Consider the following 18,633-nt stretch of genomic DNA (forward strand, 5'->3'; position numbering starts at 1 on the left):
TTGATGGATCACACGCGGCTTCTTCTAACTTCAGTGGGGCAGCTCAATTCTTTTGAAATGCCGTTTTGGAATCGAAATGGTGGGTCCAATCATGTCTTCGTCACTTTACACGATTATGGAGTTTGTTTTCATGCCATGGTGAGTCAAAGGTTTTTTATTTTTTCGTATTTTTTCTGCAACGGTTCTGGTGATTTAATCTTTAGTCTGTAGCAATCGCAAACAGGATTCCTGCATTCTTGAAGTAATCAATTATATTGCATACTTCTGGTGTTAGTTCCCACCATCCGTGTCAAGACGTTGAAAATGTGTTGATACCACCTTATATCTTGTCGGAAATCGAGTCAACACGAAACACGGTGCCGGTTAATGGCGAGGGGACATATGGAAAATTTTCAGAGGCATGATGGAAGTTCATCCCAAGAATATTAGGGGACGATTTTACAACAAGTAATTACTTAATTCATCTTTCTCTAATCCAAAAACATAGAACTGACAGTTAGGGGAATTTCAGTCGATTTTTGTTCTCATATTGCTTGTTCCTCAAATAGCGATGGTTTCCTTGAATTGTGACTAGAAGATTAGTGGAAGTTCAAACGACAAAATGGTAAACGAGTGAAGGGAAGAAAATTGTTGGATTTATGCTGGAGATGAGTGAGAATAGGAGAGAAGTTTTACCGCTGCAACTTGTTCAAATTCAAAGTTGAAGACGAAGAACAGTGTTTTTGATTGACGTTTCAACTCAATGGAGGTGAGGAAGAGAGAGAAAAATAAGGAATGACAATGGGGGAGAGAAGGGAAAGGGGAAGATCGCTGATCGCCGCCTCTGTTCGGGATGAAAAACAGTAGATTACCCATAAAATTATCTTTTAATATGGATGATTCGCCATCTAGGGGTATTTTGGTCATAAAAATGTATTTATGCTGACATGGACAGTTTCTGTCAATGAACATAATGGTGTTCTGACAGATGGTGAATTTTGTCACTGAGTTATCTAGATGTTTTAAAAAATTATAACGAGTTTAAGAAAAATGTTTTAAAAAATAAAGCTCACTGACATGCTTTTGCTTTTCTTATGGCGTGATGACACACTTTATAGACAATTAAAAGAAAAACATTCGTATCAAAGAACAAAGAAATTCATTTTTTCTCTTGGAAATGGAAGTAAAGTTCTTTGGAATTCAAATGATAGTAATTTCAAAAAGACCTCACATTTAACGAATTGGGATACTAAATAAAATTATTCTCTTAAGTTACCTAATATGTTGGTTGAGAGATAAGATGACCAAAGAAAATTATTCTCTTAAGGTTACGTTTGATTTGAAGGAAATGGTAGGGATTGTCTATACAAGATTTATAAATATGATTATTTATTCTTTTTTTTTTTTTTTTATCTCTCCCTTCCTGTTCTTATTTTTTCCTTCAAACCAAACACAGCATAAAAGTCTATCATGGTGTCGGTGCACAACTGCCATTTTCAGGGGCGTTTTACGCTATGAATGCTTTTGTTTTTATTTGTTTCAGCATAAAATCAAGTTAGTTTCATTTAAAAAACAATTCTTATTTTTAAAATAATCAAAATAATGGTCCATAAAAAAATTAGAGTGCAGATATTATATGATCCATGATATTAATAATAATATCAATAAATATAATGGCTTCAATAATTACTAATAAACATATTGATAATGAGATGAAAACACGTTCTTTAAATTAAAAAAAAAAAAATCAATAATGCGTTTTGACAACACCCCCTTAAAATTCCACATGTTTCCAAAAATGCCAAATGCTTAATAAATCCGAAGTCAAGGTTTAAATTTTAAAATGCCAGGTCGCGGTAATATGGTTCGGGTCGAACACGCGGATCGGACGTAGAGGAACCAATGCCCACTTGCTTACTCAACAATAAAAAGGCGAACAGGAGAGAGATCGTAGAAGCGCTTAGCTGCTGCCTACTGCAGTGCAGAGCAGAGGGTCCTTTGTCTTCGCTGTCGGGGTCCGAAACAGCAATTCCAAGCAAAATGTTTCAGTCTTCGTTTCGTCGGGGTAACGATGGACTAGACAGAGAAAGAATACAAGCTTTTACTAATCTTCTTCTTCAGTTCTGGTACTAATCTTAATTGTCAATTTTGTAATAATCTGCTTTTGTCGCAGTGAGGAACCTGAGACCATGCAACCCTCAGCTATATGCTCTCGGAATCTCACGTTTCTCCACAGCCACACAGGCATCTTCGAGTCAGAGAAACCCTCCGGTACGTTCGGATGTCGACCTTTAGGGTTGATCTTTGCTTGAATTTTGTTACACCCGTTTATTTGTTTATTTCTCTTGGTTGTTGTTATTTGTTAATCGATCGTACATGGGAGAGTGGTGACTATGGTGATTATCTAATTTATTCCTTTATTTGGTTTGTTATGGCAGAGGCTTCGCAATCTCATCGGAGGTGAATTTATGGAGTCACAAGCAAGTATTACAATCGATGTTATAAACCCTGTAAGATCAGGATTACCATAAATTTTCATTTTCTTTTCTCCTTTAATTTTGAGTGAGATACAGTAAAGATATTCTCCTTAATTTCGTATACTAATAGGCTACACAAGAGGTTGTTTCTCAAGTGCCTTTAACTACGAATGAGGAGTTCAAAGCTGCAGTAAGTGCTGCCAAACAGGCTTTCCCGTCATGGAGAAACACACCCGTGACTACCCGTCAGCGTATTATGTTCAAGCTTCAAGAGCTCATCCGTAGGGACATTGTAAGCACGATATGGATGTGATTTATTTGGCTTTCGTGTTATCCATTTTATGCCAATTAATATAACAATCTTGTCTACAGGATAAGCTCGCAATGAATATAACTACTGAACAGGGAAAGACATTGAAAGATGCTCATGGTGATGTATTCCGTGGATTAGGTTAGTGTGTTTCTCATGTTATCTGATTTAACCGGCTATATATATATATATATGTCTGTTTAGAATAAAATACTGATTTCTTTTGGGAGCCAAATAAGAATACTGATTGATGCATGAATTCAAGATCATTATGATTGCATCTCTATGAAATTTCTGAATTTCTCTTGCAGAGGTCGTGGAACATGTTTGTGGAATGGCCACTCTACAAATGGGGGAGTTTGTTTCAAATGTGTCTAATGGAATTGATACATACAGCATTAGGGAACCACTTGGGGTTTGTGCTGGGATATGCCCCTTTAATTTCCCTGCGATGATTCCCCTGTGGGTAGGCCCATTATTTTCTTATTTTCTTATTTTTTTTCTAATTTTTCTTTAATTATTTGTGTGTCTCTTTGACCATATATACAGTTAATTGTGTACACTTATGCTATTTTATGGTACTTCTTACATATTTTTTCTTATTAAGATATTTAGATCAATTATTACATTATGTAGATTCTTTATTATAATAGGAAAGTAATCACTAGAATCCTTTATTAGGAGCTTAGGACACAAATAGCAAATTTCATAGTGGTTAGGTTACTTACAAGTGTTGATTAATTTTCTTGTCACTTTGTTATGGGCCCGGGCGTAGGATCTCGTCACGGGTCGGTCCACGGGGAGAACCTCTTGCTTCCCCTTGCGCCTTCCCTTGCGTGCAGACCCTATTGTGGAAACCGAATGGGTGATTTGTCCAAGAGACCACCCGAACTCTCCTCACTCTTCTCTTACTGGAAAACTGAATACTTTATTCCCAAATCACAACTCCTTAAATAGGAGATTACAAGAGGAGACTCCTTACTCCATTAGACTAACCTAGGACAATCCAACCTTAAATCAAACTCCTACTTCTAACAGACTTCTAACAGAACTCAGTTCCTATCTCTAATAGATAAGTAAGAACAAAACTCCTACTTCTAACAGACTTCTAACAGAACTCAGTTCCTATCTCTAATAGATAAGTAAGAACAAAACTAGATAAGTAAGAACGGAACTGGAATAAGTAAACTATTGGCGAGCTGGCAAGAAGAGCTGACGTGGCAAGATAAGTTGCTGTGTGGGCCTTCCTCATTGTTGCTGCCGGCGGCGGTAATTCTTCCCACGAATGCATCCACAACATTACTCCCCTCTTGGACTACGAGCTTGTCCTCAAGCTCGAATTCAGGACGGGTGTCGGGAAACACCGTCAAAGGAATCCCAAATAAGTGGAATGACTTTGCCCTTCTGGATCGGGTTCCAATGAAGGGGGTTCATCCTCATCTTCCTCTTGTTTCACCAGGAAGCAGAAAAGTCTCTTGCACTTCTGCCCTGTTAAGTAGAGTTCATCACAATTAAAACATTGCCCCCTCGCCCTGCGTTCTGCCTTCTCATCCCTGGACAAGTGCTTAATAGGGGGTGTAACGACGTTGCTCCCCACACTGGATGCTGATCTGGAATTGGTGCTCGTCTATGGCTTCCGTTCTTGACTGGCTACTGGATATGGAGCCATTCTGAGTGGTTCCAGGTATGCCCATGTTGATGGAGGCCGCCCCATACTGAAGGTTCCGTGGCTGAGTTGTAGTTTGCGTTCGAAGGCGCGTGCTAGGTTCATGGCTGTGACCAGGTTGGGAGGGTGTTGCATCTCGATGTCCATCTTAGGGGTTCTGCTAGCCCCGCGGTGAACATATCGACTTGCTGATCTGCACGAACCGAGGTTGCTCTGGCGAGAAGGGTTTGGAACTGGCATTGGTATTCTGCCATCATTCCAATTTGCTTGAGGTTGATTAACTCGCCCAGCAGGTTGCTTGTCAACGGTGGTCCGAACTTGAGGAGACAGTGTGATTTAAACTGCCCTCAACTGAGCCTGGGTTCTTCTTGCTCTAGTCGGTAGAACCAGAGCTGCGCCTCTTCTGATAGGTGGAAGGCGGCCAGACTGACCTTATCTTTGTCATCAGTGCGCTGATTACGGAAGAACTGTTCGCAGCTATACAGCCGTCCTAACGGGTCTCCGGTGCCGTTGTAAGATGGGAATTCTAGTCGGCTATACTTGGGAATAACTGCGGCTGTCGGTTCAGTGATTTGCTGTTCGCTGGACGTCTCTGCCCAGTCCGGACGACGGCTGTTTGTGGTGTTGGAGAGGAATGCTTCCAGTAGGCATCGCAGCTCCCAGACATCATCCTTGACTTCACAAACCTCCATGCTGGTTTCTGCAAGCCTATGTTCCAGTTCGTGGACCCTGGAAGACAGCGGCTCCTGTTATGGGCCCGGACATAGGATCTCGTCACGGGTCGGTCCACGGGGAGAACCTCTTGCTTCCCCTTGCGCCTTCCCTTGCGTACAGACCCTATTGTGGAAACCGAATGGGTGATTTGTCCAAGAGACCACCCGAACTCTCCTCACTCTTCTCTTACTGGAAAATTGAATACTTTATTCCCAAATCACAGCTCCTTAAATAGGAGATTACAAGAGGAGACTCCTTACTCCATTCGACTAAGCTAGGACAATCCAACTTTAAATCAAACTCCTACTTCTAACAGACTTCTAACAGAACTCAGTTCTTATCTCTAATAGATTAGTAAGAACAGAACTAGATAAGTAAGAACAGAACTCCTACTTCTAACAGACTTCTAACAGAACTCAGTTCCTATCTCTAATAGATAAGTAAGAACAGAACTAGATAAGTAAGAACAGAACTGGAATAAGTAAACTATTGGTGAGCTGGCAAGAAGAGCTGACGTGGCAAGATAAGCTGCTGTGTGGGCCCCCCTCACTGTTGCTGCCGGCGGCGGTAATTCTTCCTACGAATGCATCCACAACACACTTAGTAAGATACTTTGACCCATTGTTAGCTTGCATCACACTTTTATTGTATTATGGAAAAATAATAACTAGGATCCTATACAAAGATGCAGATGCAAGGTTCCTTGGAGAATTCTCCTGATTGGATTTTTTCCCCCTCTATTTTTTTGGTAGTCGAAGTGGACACAATAAACTTTTATCGTTTACCAGACACAAAAATCCATTACCCAAAGTTGTTGGTCCCAACTCTCTGGGGTCTTGGGAGGATTGGACTGGATACAGTCCTAATCTTTGGCATTTTTTTGCGCAAATTGGCCGCTCTCATACTCAAAGCTGCATTCTCATACTTGACAGCCCGAGATTTAACCATCATCAATCACAAGATTGTGTTATCTAATACCTTAAAAATGTTGTTCTCGTTACATATTTGGTTGTTGTATGACTACAAGAGTTTTGTTGTCTACAGATGTTTCCAGTGGCAGTTACGTGTGGCAACACATTTGTTCTAAAGCCATCAGAGAAGGATCCAGGTGCCAGTCCCCTGCTTTCTATTCCTATTTTTTCCCTTTAATTAGATTTCCATGAAAATCAACAAAGAGGTTATCTATGGCTATGCACCTCCCTTTTAAGTAGTTGAATCATCTATTACATGAGCCTATGGAACTTTCCCCAACTCTTGTTGGTGGTGGAATGCACTAAAACTTTCACCTGGAGGAACCTGTTCTGATTGTAATTGTTCCAACATATTTTATGATGTACTAAAAATGGCTTTCTTCTTTTCTTTGAATGTGGAGAGGGGTGGGATGGTTGGAATGGTGTTCCATCCATTGGGTCCATAGGGATATTATTGAACAAAGTAACCTTTTGTCTTTATAATCTTGTGTTATTTCCCTGTTCATTTACCCCTCTTCTTTCTTGTGCATTTTCTCTATTTTATATATTTGAATCCGGTAACTAGTAGTTGTGTGCTTGATACAATTGTCATGAAGTTGTATATATATATTTTTATTGGTGGCTGTAAGAATTTTATTAATTGGATAAAAGAATGAATTTCTACAAGTATGGCAAGTATCCCAAGAAGTCTAGGCTGCATTAATTCATATTGTCTTTCTCATATTATTTTTCCCTTCAATATTCAAACAAGCTCCTTGGTCATGTTTATAAACTGATTGGCCTTAACTTGTAGTCAATAACATGAAATTCTGGGGACTAAATGATTATAGCCTTCTGAGCTGCAGTGAGTGACCATGGTTTTTAACAACTCAGACATGCCATTCTTAGTAGTAGGTTGCCTGTCTACTGCAATTGCCTTTGTTTGCTATGAAAGTGGAAGGCTCTTCCCAAGAATCCCTAAATTACATATTGACATGTTTGTCTTATTTGCTTTCTGTCTAAGTACAGATCTTTTTGGCTGTTTTATTTCTCCCAAATATTAATTCTCCTAACGTGATTTATTGCGGTTTTCTCTTTAGGGGCTTCTATGATACTTGCAGAGCTTGCAATGGAGGCTGGTTTGCCCAATGGTGTCTTAAATATTGTTCATGGAACCAATGTATGCTTTTATTTCTTCTATTTTTTCATTTTTCACTTTGTTTTGGTTCAGTGTTTCACCTCATATTAAATAGCAAACTGCATAGAAGGATCCTATGTAGCAACAGGTACTGGTTTTGTGTGCATCACCAGTACAAGGTCTAGGGATGCAACATGGGCTTGGTTGGCTTGAGTCCATGGAAAAGCCTAACCCTGCCTGATGTTTTAAAATCTCAACCCTAACCCTAACCCTAACCATACGTGATCTTCAACCTGAGGTTCTCCAGTAGTCCACCCTAACCCAATCTAATCATTAAATAAGTTGATTGAGTTCGGTTTCAGTTGGAACCTTTCCTACCAAATTGACAACCGCATGCATAAGCACACACTGCCATACTCATACAAGCATGTGTATAATGAATGCAAATGATACATATAAATCATATTATGTTATATTTTACAAAGAAATCCCTTCATCATCTTCTTTTCTATTTCCTCTCTCACATAATCATACTTATATCATGGTTTCAAATGTCGCGAAATGTCACCTGACATGAAAATGGATGGTAATATAAAAATTACATTATTTTGGTCGACATTTCCTATATTTCGGAAATTTCAACCAAATTAGTCCAAATAACAAAAAAAAAAAGACAAATTTTCCTATTATGTCAACAATGTCGATAGGATGTTGACTAATATACATTTATAGTATAATATATTAGTATATTATATTATTATAATACAGTATATTAATATAAATTATTCCATTAATAATTTCTATTTAATATTTCAAATAAAATATTTATAAAAAAGAATTAACAAAATATAAAAACAAAAGAATAAATTAATTACTTTATAATATAAAACATAAAATATTAACCAGTTAGTATTTTTTAAAATATTTATTAAAATCAGAAAATGTTTGTTAAATTTTATAATAAATCATATTCTACATTTAATATAAAAAATCAGAATAAATTTATTAAATTTTATACTAAATCATAATTTATTATATGTTTACTATTAAAAATCATAATAAATTCATTAAGTTTTATAAGAAATCATAATTTATCATAATCTTAATACTACAAAAAGGAGAAACAGTTTATTAAATTTATAATAAAACATAATGTATTATAACTTTAATATTTAAAAAATCAGAATAAATGTATTTCTATTTACTAGTGTGGAATAAATATATTAGAATTTATAATAAATCAGAATTAAAAATAAGAAAAGAAAATATCAGATAACCTTGTAAATACATCAAAATGCATAACAAATCAGTAAATCATCATTTACTAATTTGTTGTTGATCTTCGTTTCTTAGCTTTATATAATGGTTGGGAATAAGATAATAGTCTAGAAATATGTATTAATGCTTCTTTTATCATTTTACAAAATATCATTGCATATTTCCACATACTTCATAATATTCCCACAATGTCTCTACTTTTTACAATTTTTCCCCTTGACATTTATGACATTTCCGACATATGTCCTATATTTTGGTAAGCGATATTTCCATCGACATAGACATTTTAAACCTTGACTTATATACGTAAATCAATATATGTATCATAAATAATATACAAGAGCATACAAATACAAGTCTAATACATAAGGTTTGGGTTTGATTGGGTTGCTCAAGGCATCAAACCCTAACTCAACCTAACTTTATATCAGGTCAAGATTTTCCAATCTTAACCCAACCCTACCCCCCTTCCTTTTTTTGGGTTGAGGGTTAGGCTAAGGTTGGTCCATCCCAAGTTGCACCTATAGCAAGGTGTATGAGATGGTAACTCTAGAAATCCTGTGCACAATACCCATATGTCTGTTAGATGTGTGGTGTGCCTTTTAAAATAATTTACCCTCCAAATTTCTAAAAATATATAAGTGTGCGGTACAAAAGAAGTGTATGCAGAGTTAACTGATGTACCTGAAAAAATCTATATAATTGGAGTACAATTTATAGTTGAAAAAAAGAGATATGACTAATTAAATGCTGTGAATGAAGGTTCTAGCGACATACAGCTAGTACCTGGTTTCTGACACATTCTATCTTTCAGAAAATATTGTTCTTTTATTAGGATGAAAAGGATGAAATATTATATCGAGCTGTTATGTTTAAGAGATGAGTTAAATACATGATATCTTGCCAACAAAACTACCTTTTCTTTGTATAAGGTCTATGCCTTTTTCTGTATGATCAGTAACCATAACTTTATATTCATTATAAAACATGAAATAGATCATTATGTACAAATCATGTGCTGCATATCTGGGTTGAATATCATTTTTATTATTGTTTTTTTTCTATGAATTTTTATTATTTATCATAGGAACACATTTATCTGTTTTGATTTGGTATTCTAGTCTATCTAGTTATGTTATCTCTGACAGAAATTCCTGCTTTCAATTTGGACAGGATGTTGTTAATAATATTTGTGATGATGACGATGTCAAGGCTATTTCATTTGTTGGTTCAAACACTGTAAGTTCATCTCGTCCACAACATGCAATTCCTACTACTTATTCCTACATGATGCTTCTATCTTTAGAACCATTTTATGCCAATCCCATTAATCTATTTTCAAGTTAGTCTTGTAAATGATCCAATCGTATACATCCTTAATAAAACATCAGGTTACTTTGGAGGAGCATAATGGCTTGTGTAGGCTCGCTCATCCCTTTCAGAAAAATTTAGGAAATAGAATTCTCCCAAGGGGATATCAAATATTCACTTCAACTTCAAGGAGTGTTGGTTTTAAAATTCTTAATCTCAGCTATTGTTGGGATGTTTTTGGACCATAAGAATACTACTCACAATTTTCTTGGGATGTTTTGGGTGTTAATGATTTATAGAAGTCTAAAGCCTTAGTTTTTCTTAAAGGGATGAGAATGCCCAAAAGCGTCAACTTCAATATTGTTACTGTGGTGGGTTAATTAAATAATGGAACATTTTAGGTGCTTGGTAAGAAAAACGGCCATATTCACCTCTCACATAGTGTTGGCATATGTTTTGGTATCTTCCTTGATTACATTACTCTTTAATATGCGATTTTCTTGCTAAAGTAGCTCATAAAGATGTGTTGTTTTGTGTAATATTTGGACCTTGGCATTTACTTTCATTTGCATATATTCTAAACCTTTTCTTCTATCTACACTTTGTCACTAAAACTTGTTTTTTATGAACCAAACAAAATTGTGAGAAAATTATCCATGTTCTCTGCAACTTGCCAATCTGAAGAAGATAAGATCAGGTTTGCTTTTAGCAGTTCATATTATCAAATTTGGATCTAATTTTGTGAAGATGAGTTGGCCTCCGAGAGGATTGCATTCTCCAACTATTGTATTGCTTGACTTTTATAAGTAACTTTCTTATCCTTCTGCTCTCTTTTTTCAAGGCTGGCATGCACATATATGCAAGAGCTGCAGCTAAAGGAAAACGTATTCAGGTAATTACCGTTCCTTCGCTTTAGCAAAGAGCATGGGGTCTTTTTGTCATCTAACTAGATGCATATTGCTTGTAAGTCAACTTAAATTCATTGCTTTGACTTTTGTCATCAGTCAAATATGGGAGCAAAAAATCATGCTATTGTCTTGCCTGATGCAAGCATGGATGCTTCTTTGAATGCTCTAGTAGCTGCTGGTTTTGGTGCTGCAGGGCAAAGGTGCATGGCACTCAGCACAGCAATTTTTGTTGGAGAGACAAAATCATGGTATTGTGGTTTGTTTACCTAGTTTATTTTTATTTGTTGTTTTAGTTAATTGTGGTTTTATTTAAAAGTAGCTTTGTCCAAGGTTCCTTAAATATGAACAATTTTCTATTTCTACATCTTAATGCATGCACACATGCATATTTTTTTTTTGTAAAAATAAAAAAAAAATGTATGTGCATTAAAAATAAATGTGTTATGCACTTGCTGCCTCCTGTATTTGGGAGTGGGATTTACACCATTTTATTTCACTTTTTATCTTGAAAAAATGTCAGTTATTGATGAAGAAAGTTGAAATTAGTAAATAAATGTTCTTTAAATACATGTCTTCACTCTCTGTATGATTTGAATGTTGGTATCCTATTCTATGCTCTTCAGTATGATAGTTTTCTCAAAAGATAATGGTGATTCTGGGAATTGTTTTTAGTTACTTGATGCTAAAGATTTTTGATAAGGTTCATCATTCATTTTGCTTTCTTCAGGGTGGAGAGACTTGTGGAGAGGGCAAAGTCACTTAAAGTTAGTGCTGGAATTGAGCCTGGTGTAGACCTTGGTCCAGTTATTAGCAAACAGGTGTACTAACTACTAAAATTACCAATTAACCTGCACCATAATGTTGGTGGAAGATGACCAGTTGAGATTTATCCAAGTTCCTTAATTTGTATTATCTTATAAAAAAATGGCATATTAAAAAATTTCATGGAACTTTGTTCTCCATTGACATATTAATAGTGTATTTGATGCCATCATAGCAGTAGCATAGAGCCGAGTCTGTTTCTATATGTGCATCTTTTTGTATGTTTTCTTCCTGCTTTTTATGTTGCTGTTTACATGCCTTCTGTAACCACAGGCAAAGAATCGAATATGCAAACTGATCCAGAGTGGTGTTGAAAGTGGTGCCGAACTTTTGCTTGACGGGAGAGATATTGTGGTATGCACACTTATATCCTTCTGTTTTGTCATCTATGTTTGCCGATAAGATTCTGCTTGCTTGCTTTTTCTTTATGTAATGGAGGGTTTTCTCTCTTAAAGCATTGAAGAAAGAGCAACATGTCCTACATATGTGCAAGAACCCTCTCTCACTTGGCATATTTGACATGATGTTGGAAATACATCTTACCTGATAGCTTCATGGAGCTTTTCTTTTAGTTAGTCTTTTGAAAGAAAGCAGAAGAAAACAAATTATTATCTCAAAAATAAAAAAAGAACTCAGGCGGATGATTTGGAGAAACCAAGCACATACCTAGTGGAAAAGGTAAATTCCTTATCTACAATGACAAAGATCAATACATAGGAGTGTTTTTGTCTTATGAAACACTACTTTTTAAACCAACTATATGGAGTCGGCTACATGACCCTTGTTTTGCCAATCCATTCTATTCAAAGCTATATCCACTGTTAAATTATTAGTGCCTAAATCATTTCTTACTACTTCTACCATGTCCCTTTTGGTCTACTAGCCTCTTCAACTTGTAACAAATCATTTCTTCTAACTGGTGCTGTTGGTGGTCTTCTATGCACGTGACTAAACCATCTTAGTATACTTTCTTTCATTTTATCACCTATTGGGGCTACTCCTAGGTTCCTACGGATGACTTATTTCTGATCCTATCCTTTCTAGATTTTCCACTCATCCATCTTAGCATTCACATTTATTAGAAGTAAAAGTCATTGAAGTTTTTCCCCCTTAAATACATGAGTAGAAAACAAATTATTGCATTGTTGAAATCCTTTCATATTTACAGTCCTTGGTGTCTTTAAATCAAACAATCAAGATCTCTACTAGTTTTCCTGTATACATGGAAATATTTTCCTTTGTACTATATGGAATGATGAAAGGAAATGAGCATAGCTTAGTTTGTTCCATTATATGAGAATGACACCATAACTGTTTTGTGATGTAGGATTTTCTCTGCATATCATAGAGTTGGATTTGATCAACATTCTCTTCCTTCCCTCCTTTATACCTTAACGTATACCTTCATGAACTAATAAATTCTGATCACTTACTGGCCAAATAAAAAAAGAAGAGAATGTTGATCAAATCCAACTCTATGATATGCAGAGAAAATCCTACATCACAAAACAGTTATGATGTCATTATCATATAATGGAACAAATTATATATGCATATACATACATACACACACACACACACATATAATGGAACAAATTGTATTGTAATTTTTTTAATTTCATTTTATTATTTCATATATAAACAATTGTATACATCAAAATTCATATAGAATAAAATTTTAAGTTTTTTTTTTTTCAATTTCTTGTCTATTTTGGTAGTTTATTTTAACTTTTTCATTTTTTTTAAATCATGCCTCTCATGGCCTGGAATGGGCCTGCCTAGGTTCGTGTTGCGGGCTGTGCCAGGCTTGACCTTTGAAGAGTTCCGGGCCAGGCAGGCACGGTCCACCCATGCCCGTGTGCTGGCATGGCATGGACCACTAAAGCACTGGCAGCCCGCAAAGTCGTGTCTTTCCTGCATGACACAACCCAGTTTACACCTCTACTCCCGACTATTAGTTCATGAAGGCATATCTATGAAGTATGATATACAATAGGGAGAGGCACTAAGTGCTTGTAATCAAAGCATACATGAGGTGAAAGGTGATAGAAGAGGTGGGTTAGAGAAGAAAAGGAGAGGTTTCAGATTTGAGCTTCAAATCTGTTGCATCCTTTTTTTGAAATGAAAAAGAAGAGAAAATATAGGGAAAAGAGAAAATGCATGTATTGATCAGGTAAAACAATATTCAACTATATTTGATTCTTTGTAACTTCCTTTTGATAACAGAAGAAGCTTTATTTATAGACCACACATTATAGTTGGCCAGCTTATATTCCAGTCTGAATAGGATTTCTAACAAGTTATAGTTTTTTAACAAATAGAATGACTGAACAACGGGGATTCTATGTGGATCCCAATTGACAGCTAGACTCTTGATATTTCTAACACCACCTGCTAAAGAGGCCTATATTTAAAAAGAAAATTTAGTAACAAGTATTAGTAAAAGAAATAAATCAAGATTTTACAATAAATTTCAATGACATGAATTACTACAAATAGCAAGTCTAAAAATTAAAATAGGCAAGTTTGTTATTGCAAAAGATAGTGAACTTCTTCTAGATGGCTGCAACTCAATCCCTTCTTCTTTTTCCCTTTTTTTTTTTTTTCATCTGCATCAATTGGCAAGCTAATAACTCTAAGGGCAAATTTCTTAAACTACCCTTATGATTTAGCTAATTGACTAAGTATACCCCTACTGTTTGAATATTGTCTAATGCTACCCCTATTGTTTTGAAAAATCACCACTACCGTTAAAATATTAACAGCAGGGCTGAAATGCCCGTTTAGCCCTTATGTGAGATCTCCTTTCTTCTTCTTCGTCTTCCTTGACGTGCAAGCCCCTCTCGCCCCTGTTTCATCACCGCCTCTGCTGCAACATGTAACAGCAGCAGACCCCTCCACACAGCCCTCTCTTCTCCCTGTCCGTTCCCTTCGTTCCCTCTCCCTCTCATCCTTGTTTCATCACCGCCGCCGCCGCTACAGGTAGCAGCGATGGACCCCTCTACATGATCCTCTCTCTCTGTCTCTCTCTTTCCGTCCATCCCCTTTGTTCCCTCTCCATCTCGCCCCTCTACACAGCCCTCTCTCTCTCTCTCTCTCCCCTGTAGCAGCAACGCGAGCTTCCACTGCAACCTGTAGCAGGAGTGGCAGATCCCTCTACACAGCTCTCTCTCTCTCTCTCTCTCTCCTGTAGCAGCAACACGAGCCTCCACTGCAACCTGTAGCAGCAGCAGCGGATCCCTCTACACAGCCCCCCCCCTCCTCTCTCCCCTTTAGCAGCAATGCGAGCCTCCACTGCAACCTGTAGCAGCAGCGGCAGATCCCTCTACACAGCCCTCTCTCTCTCCCCTATAGCAGCAATGCGAGCCTCCAGACGGCCCTCTCTCTCGCCCCTGTTTCTGCCCACCACCAGCACTACCATAGTCCTCTTTGCTAGTCATGCCACCCTTACTACCGTAACTCCACGAAATTGTGAGTGATGACCAAGAATAAGCATCGCCACCCCACACATCATCTGGAAGCTTTGACTTATTTGTTAAGCAGCAAGCACCTCTGCCCCCATGCCCTCTACCAGCCCCGTCAATAACCTGCGGAGTGCCACTTGTCTGAGCAGGGGGAGCGCTCAGCAGGCTCGTGTTGAACATTTGTGAAACTGCTAAGCAGGCTTGTGTTGTTTGCTTTTAAAATAAATGTTCCCATCACAATAGACACATTCTAGACACAGTCTCGCCGAAACTAAAATCTCCACTATGGTAATTGAACATCCAGCAACCGGGAAACTGGAGGATATGCTGGAAGGATTTTTAAACCACCATTCCCTTCTTTGTACACATCATCCCCGAGCTGCAAGTCGGTAACGAGCTGCAAGCCTGAACTGCCGGAAGTAACAACTGCATCTGAATCCTCTCTCTGAACTGCCTGACCCCTCAATGCAGGTTTGCCGCTGCTGCGCCCATTTTCATTGCAGCAGCAGCGGACCAACAGTGACAAGAGAGAAAAAGGGGAGAGAGAGAGGCTGGAGGTGGGGGGGAAGAACAAGAGAGAGGGAGAGGAAGAACGAGAGAAGAGAGATGCATTTGAGCCGCTGCTGCTAGAAGTTGCAGCAGCAATTCCCTGTTCATCATCAAGACAGAGATGCATTTGTGGCTCCTGGAGGAGTTCCATTGCTTTGAGTGGCCGGAAGTCCAAGAAGAGCAGTGAAGCAAGGAGTTCTGCAACTCCCAGATCTTATTTTTCCTCTGCCCCTTCCCCTCTTTGTTCTCCCTCTCCACCTCTCTGCAAGCTGGTAGATAGGTTAACCTGACTTGCGTTCGAATCTAAGGAGCAAAACAAGGAGTTCTTCTCGGAAAAGCCTCCGAAAGAACTTGAAGATTTGATAGCGAAATGGTTCTGAAAATTTCTTAACAAAATTGGCAGAGGTAAACAGATTTTTACATTAAGAGGGTTAATCATCGTTTTCTCTTCACCACAGAGTGGAGCTTAAGGGTTTTTATCGGCAGATTGCCAGGAGGTGCCGGTGGGTCTCTTGAAGAAGACGGTGAAGAAGGAGAAGAAAAAGAAGGGAGAAGGAGAGGGATGAAGGGTAAAATTGGGTTTTTCAAAAAATAATATATCACGTGTGACGGAATATTAACGGATCCTAACGGTAAGGGTAGAGTTAGTCAATTGTCAGAAACAGTAAGGGTATACTTAGTCAATTAGCTAAACCATAAGGGTAGTTTAAGAAATTATCAAAAAAAAAAAAGCTAATAACTCTACAAGTCTTCTTCCATCATGATATTCTCAGTCCAAAGATGTATGTACCCAGCCTTAATCACTTGAGGATAAACAATTGAATTTCCAGTGCCGATGACTCGATGAGGCCTGCAAACACCATCAGTAACATACTCATACAAGTGACCACCAATGCCCAAGGTTCCTTGGTTCCCAAGACTGAAGCCATCAAAGTTTAGTTTGATCATAGCAGGTAGCAGTCTTCTAATGATATCATCCATGGATGCTATGGAGCCACTAGTGCTATTTCAATTTACAGCATTAACTAAAGCAGGATTTATTCAGAAACGAACTAGAAATTCTTTCATTTTCATTTAAAGTGGCATATTTTTCTCGCCAAGTTTTATTGGGAAAATGTACAATGCGTGTTTGGTATGCCTCCACAAAAATGAAGTGGTTTATTTTTTATTCCTGTATGAAGTTCTGAATGAAGCATATGTAATCCATTGTAGCTCCAAAGCCTTTTTGTTTTGTGGAAGAGATAAGTCTTTGTGGAGCCACTCCATTGTGCAATATCAATTATTTCAAAGATCTGAGTGGCTTTGGATCTCTTTACATGAAAAATAGGTTCCTGGGTATGAGGATGGTAACTTTGTTGGTCCCACAATCTTATCAAATGTGACAAGCAGCATGGAATGTTACAAGGTATATCTTCCTGTGCTTTCAGTCCTTTTATTAATTTATTCATGTTTTTGGAATGGTTGAACATGTGGAAATAATGCTTACTTGAACCCAAGTCCCAAGACCATGGCATAAAATTTTTTAACACAGAATATTGTGTTAATCAGGAGGAGATCTTTGGCCCAGTTCTTCTTTGTATGCAGGTATACTAGTTCTTGCTGGTCTCTTCTTTTGAAGTTCCTCATGGATTACACTTGAAAGTTGAAAAAGCACTAATAAAATTTTCTTTTGATGTCACACACATATAGGCTGACAGCCTAGAAGAGGCCATAGACATTGTCAACAGAAACAAGTACTTTCTCAGCTCAGTTGTCTTCAACCTTGTCGAATCATTAATTTGCTTTTGGTAGATTCCTTTTCCCTTATTTTGTTGTTCTGCCATTACAGATATGGAAATGGCGCATCTATATTTACCTCATCTGGTATAGCTGCAAGGAAATTCCAAAATGAGATTGAAGCAGGCCAGGTAAGTAAATCACTTCTCTGATGATGATATATAATCCCTTTAAGAAATATGGAGAACCGAAGACCAGCATAAACTAGGACAAGGTTTTGCAAACTATGTTTTTAATTGTTAAAATGTCGATACAGGTGGGCATTAATGTTCCAATCCCAGTTCCATTGCCCTTCTTCTCTTTCACTGGAAACAAGGCATCATTTGCAGGCGATCTCAATTTCTATGGTACTATGTATTTCTGAATCTTCCGCATTTTTTTTCTCTTTCAGTAGACAGCTAATAGAGGAGTCGACTTGGACTATATTCTGAACTTACAACTTAGAGAATATATTTTCTGGATTTCAGGTAAGGCCGGTGTCCATTTCTACACTCAGATGAAAACAATAACTCAACAGTGGAAGGATTTACCAGGCCAAGGAGTATCACTAGCCATGCCAACTTCTCAGAAAGCATAAAAACCCAAGATCATGCATTTGTTTCTTTGCTGAAGTGAATCATTTGTAAACGCATGAGAACCAATGTTATTGCACTTTGTTCAACTCTCCAGTTTTGTGCACGTCCATGATTGCTTTTTTTTTTTTTTTTCGTTTTTAGGCTTGCCCATGCCAAAGAGAGCTGCGAAGAAGTGGATAACCGAGCTTACATCAAACCCGTCCTCCCCCTTTCAATTTCATTCATGCCCCGTTGTCTTGATTGGAATTGGAATTGATCTTCTGGTACATGGAGGGATGAAACTTTCATTGTCCAATTGTCCCAAGTCCAAATAACATGCATTACTGTTAAAATGAAGCCGCCAAGCTACTTTAATTAAATTTAATTTGTCTTTAAAAGAGCAGTGGAACAATGAATGAGGGTTCCTTCAACGCGTAAGAGCTATGTATTGTGTTGTGCCCTCTCTTGAGATGCCCAAGTGTTTAGAGAAAACAATTGTATTCCCTCTAATATATTTTATTTCTAGGAGCAAGGGTTAAGAGAAAACAATTGGATCGTGGGCATGGGTATAAAACTACAAATTTGGGGAAAGGTGAAGAGAACTCGATCAGGTTAACCAACCGGCATCATGCTATTGGTGACCAATCAACCGTTATTCAAATTTACGTGACTTTTTATTGGTTAAAGTATTTTAGGTATCATAAATTGAGCTCGCATTCAGTGGATCCTTCGGCCCA

General features: G+C 37.6%; 1 protein-coding gene across 2 annotated transcripts; it reads left to right on the plus strand.

Moving 5' to 3' along the window:
• Positions 1 to 1,829: 1,829 nt before the first annotated feature.
• Positions 1,830 to 18,294, plus strand: ALDH6B2 (aldehyde dehydrogenase 6B2). Of its 2 annotated transcripts, XM_088946150.1 has the most exons (20): positions 1,830 to 2,044; positions 2,153 to 2,250; positions 2,418 to 2,489; positions 2,587 to 2,748; positions 2,829 to 2,907; positions 3,078 to 3,232; positions 6,191 to 6,254; positions 7,197 to 7,276; positions 9,686 to 9,751; positions 10,665 to 10,715; positions 10,828 to 10,979; positions 11,459 to 11,549; positions 11,827 to 11,907; positions 16,894 to 16,971; positions 17,115 to 17,150; positions 17,256 to 17,299; positions 17,395 to 17,473; positions 17,599 to 17,689; positions 17,810 to 17,964; positions 18,059 to 18,294. In XM_088946150.1, exons 1-19 carry the CDS (start codon positions 1,882 to 1,884, stop codon positions 17,917 to 17,919), a joined length of 1,752 nt encoding a protein of 583 aa, XP_088802276.1. In that variant the 5' UTR covers positions 1,830 to 1,881; the 3' UTR covers positions 17,920 to 17,964; positions 18,059 to 18,294. The 2 variants fall into 2 exon arrangements, with proteins under 2 accessions (XP_088802276.1, XP_088802275.1); XM_088946149.1 differs by lacking the exon at positions 18,059 to 18,294 and having other exon boundaries at positions 17,810 to 18,010.
• Positions 18,295 to 18,633: the final 339 nt, after the last annotated feature.

Source organism: Nelumbo lutea, chromosome 5 (genome assembly GCF_056320005.1).
Source record: "Nelumbo lutea isolate HS-2025 chromosome 5, American lotus-T2T, whole genome shotgun sequence".
In the NCBI taxonomy this organism is placed as follows: domain Eukaryota; kingdom Viridiplantae; phylum Streptophyta; class Magnoliopsida; order Proteales; family Nelumbonaceae; genus Nelumbo; species Nelumbo lutea.

Excerpts from the sequence above, each read along its gene's own strand:
- ALDH6B2 (XM_088946150.1), top strand. The coding sequence starts at position 1,882 with ATGCCCACTTGCTTACTCAACAATAAAAAGGCGAACAGGAGAGAGATC. Across the intron at positions 9,752-10,664 it reads CATTTGTTGGTTCAAACACT|GCTGGCATGCACATATATGC; the intron begins GTAAGTTCATCT and ends TCTTTTTTCAAG. Across the intron at positions 10,980-11,458 it reads GTTGGAGAGACAAAATCATG|GGTGGAGAGACTTGTGGAGA; the intron begins GTATTGTGGTTT and ends TGCTTTCTTCAG.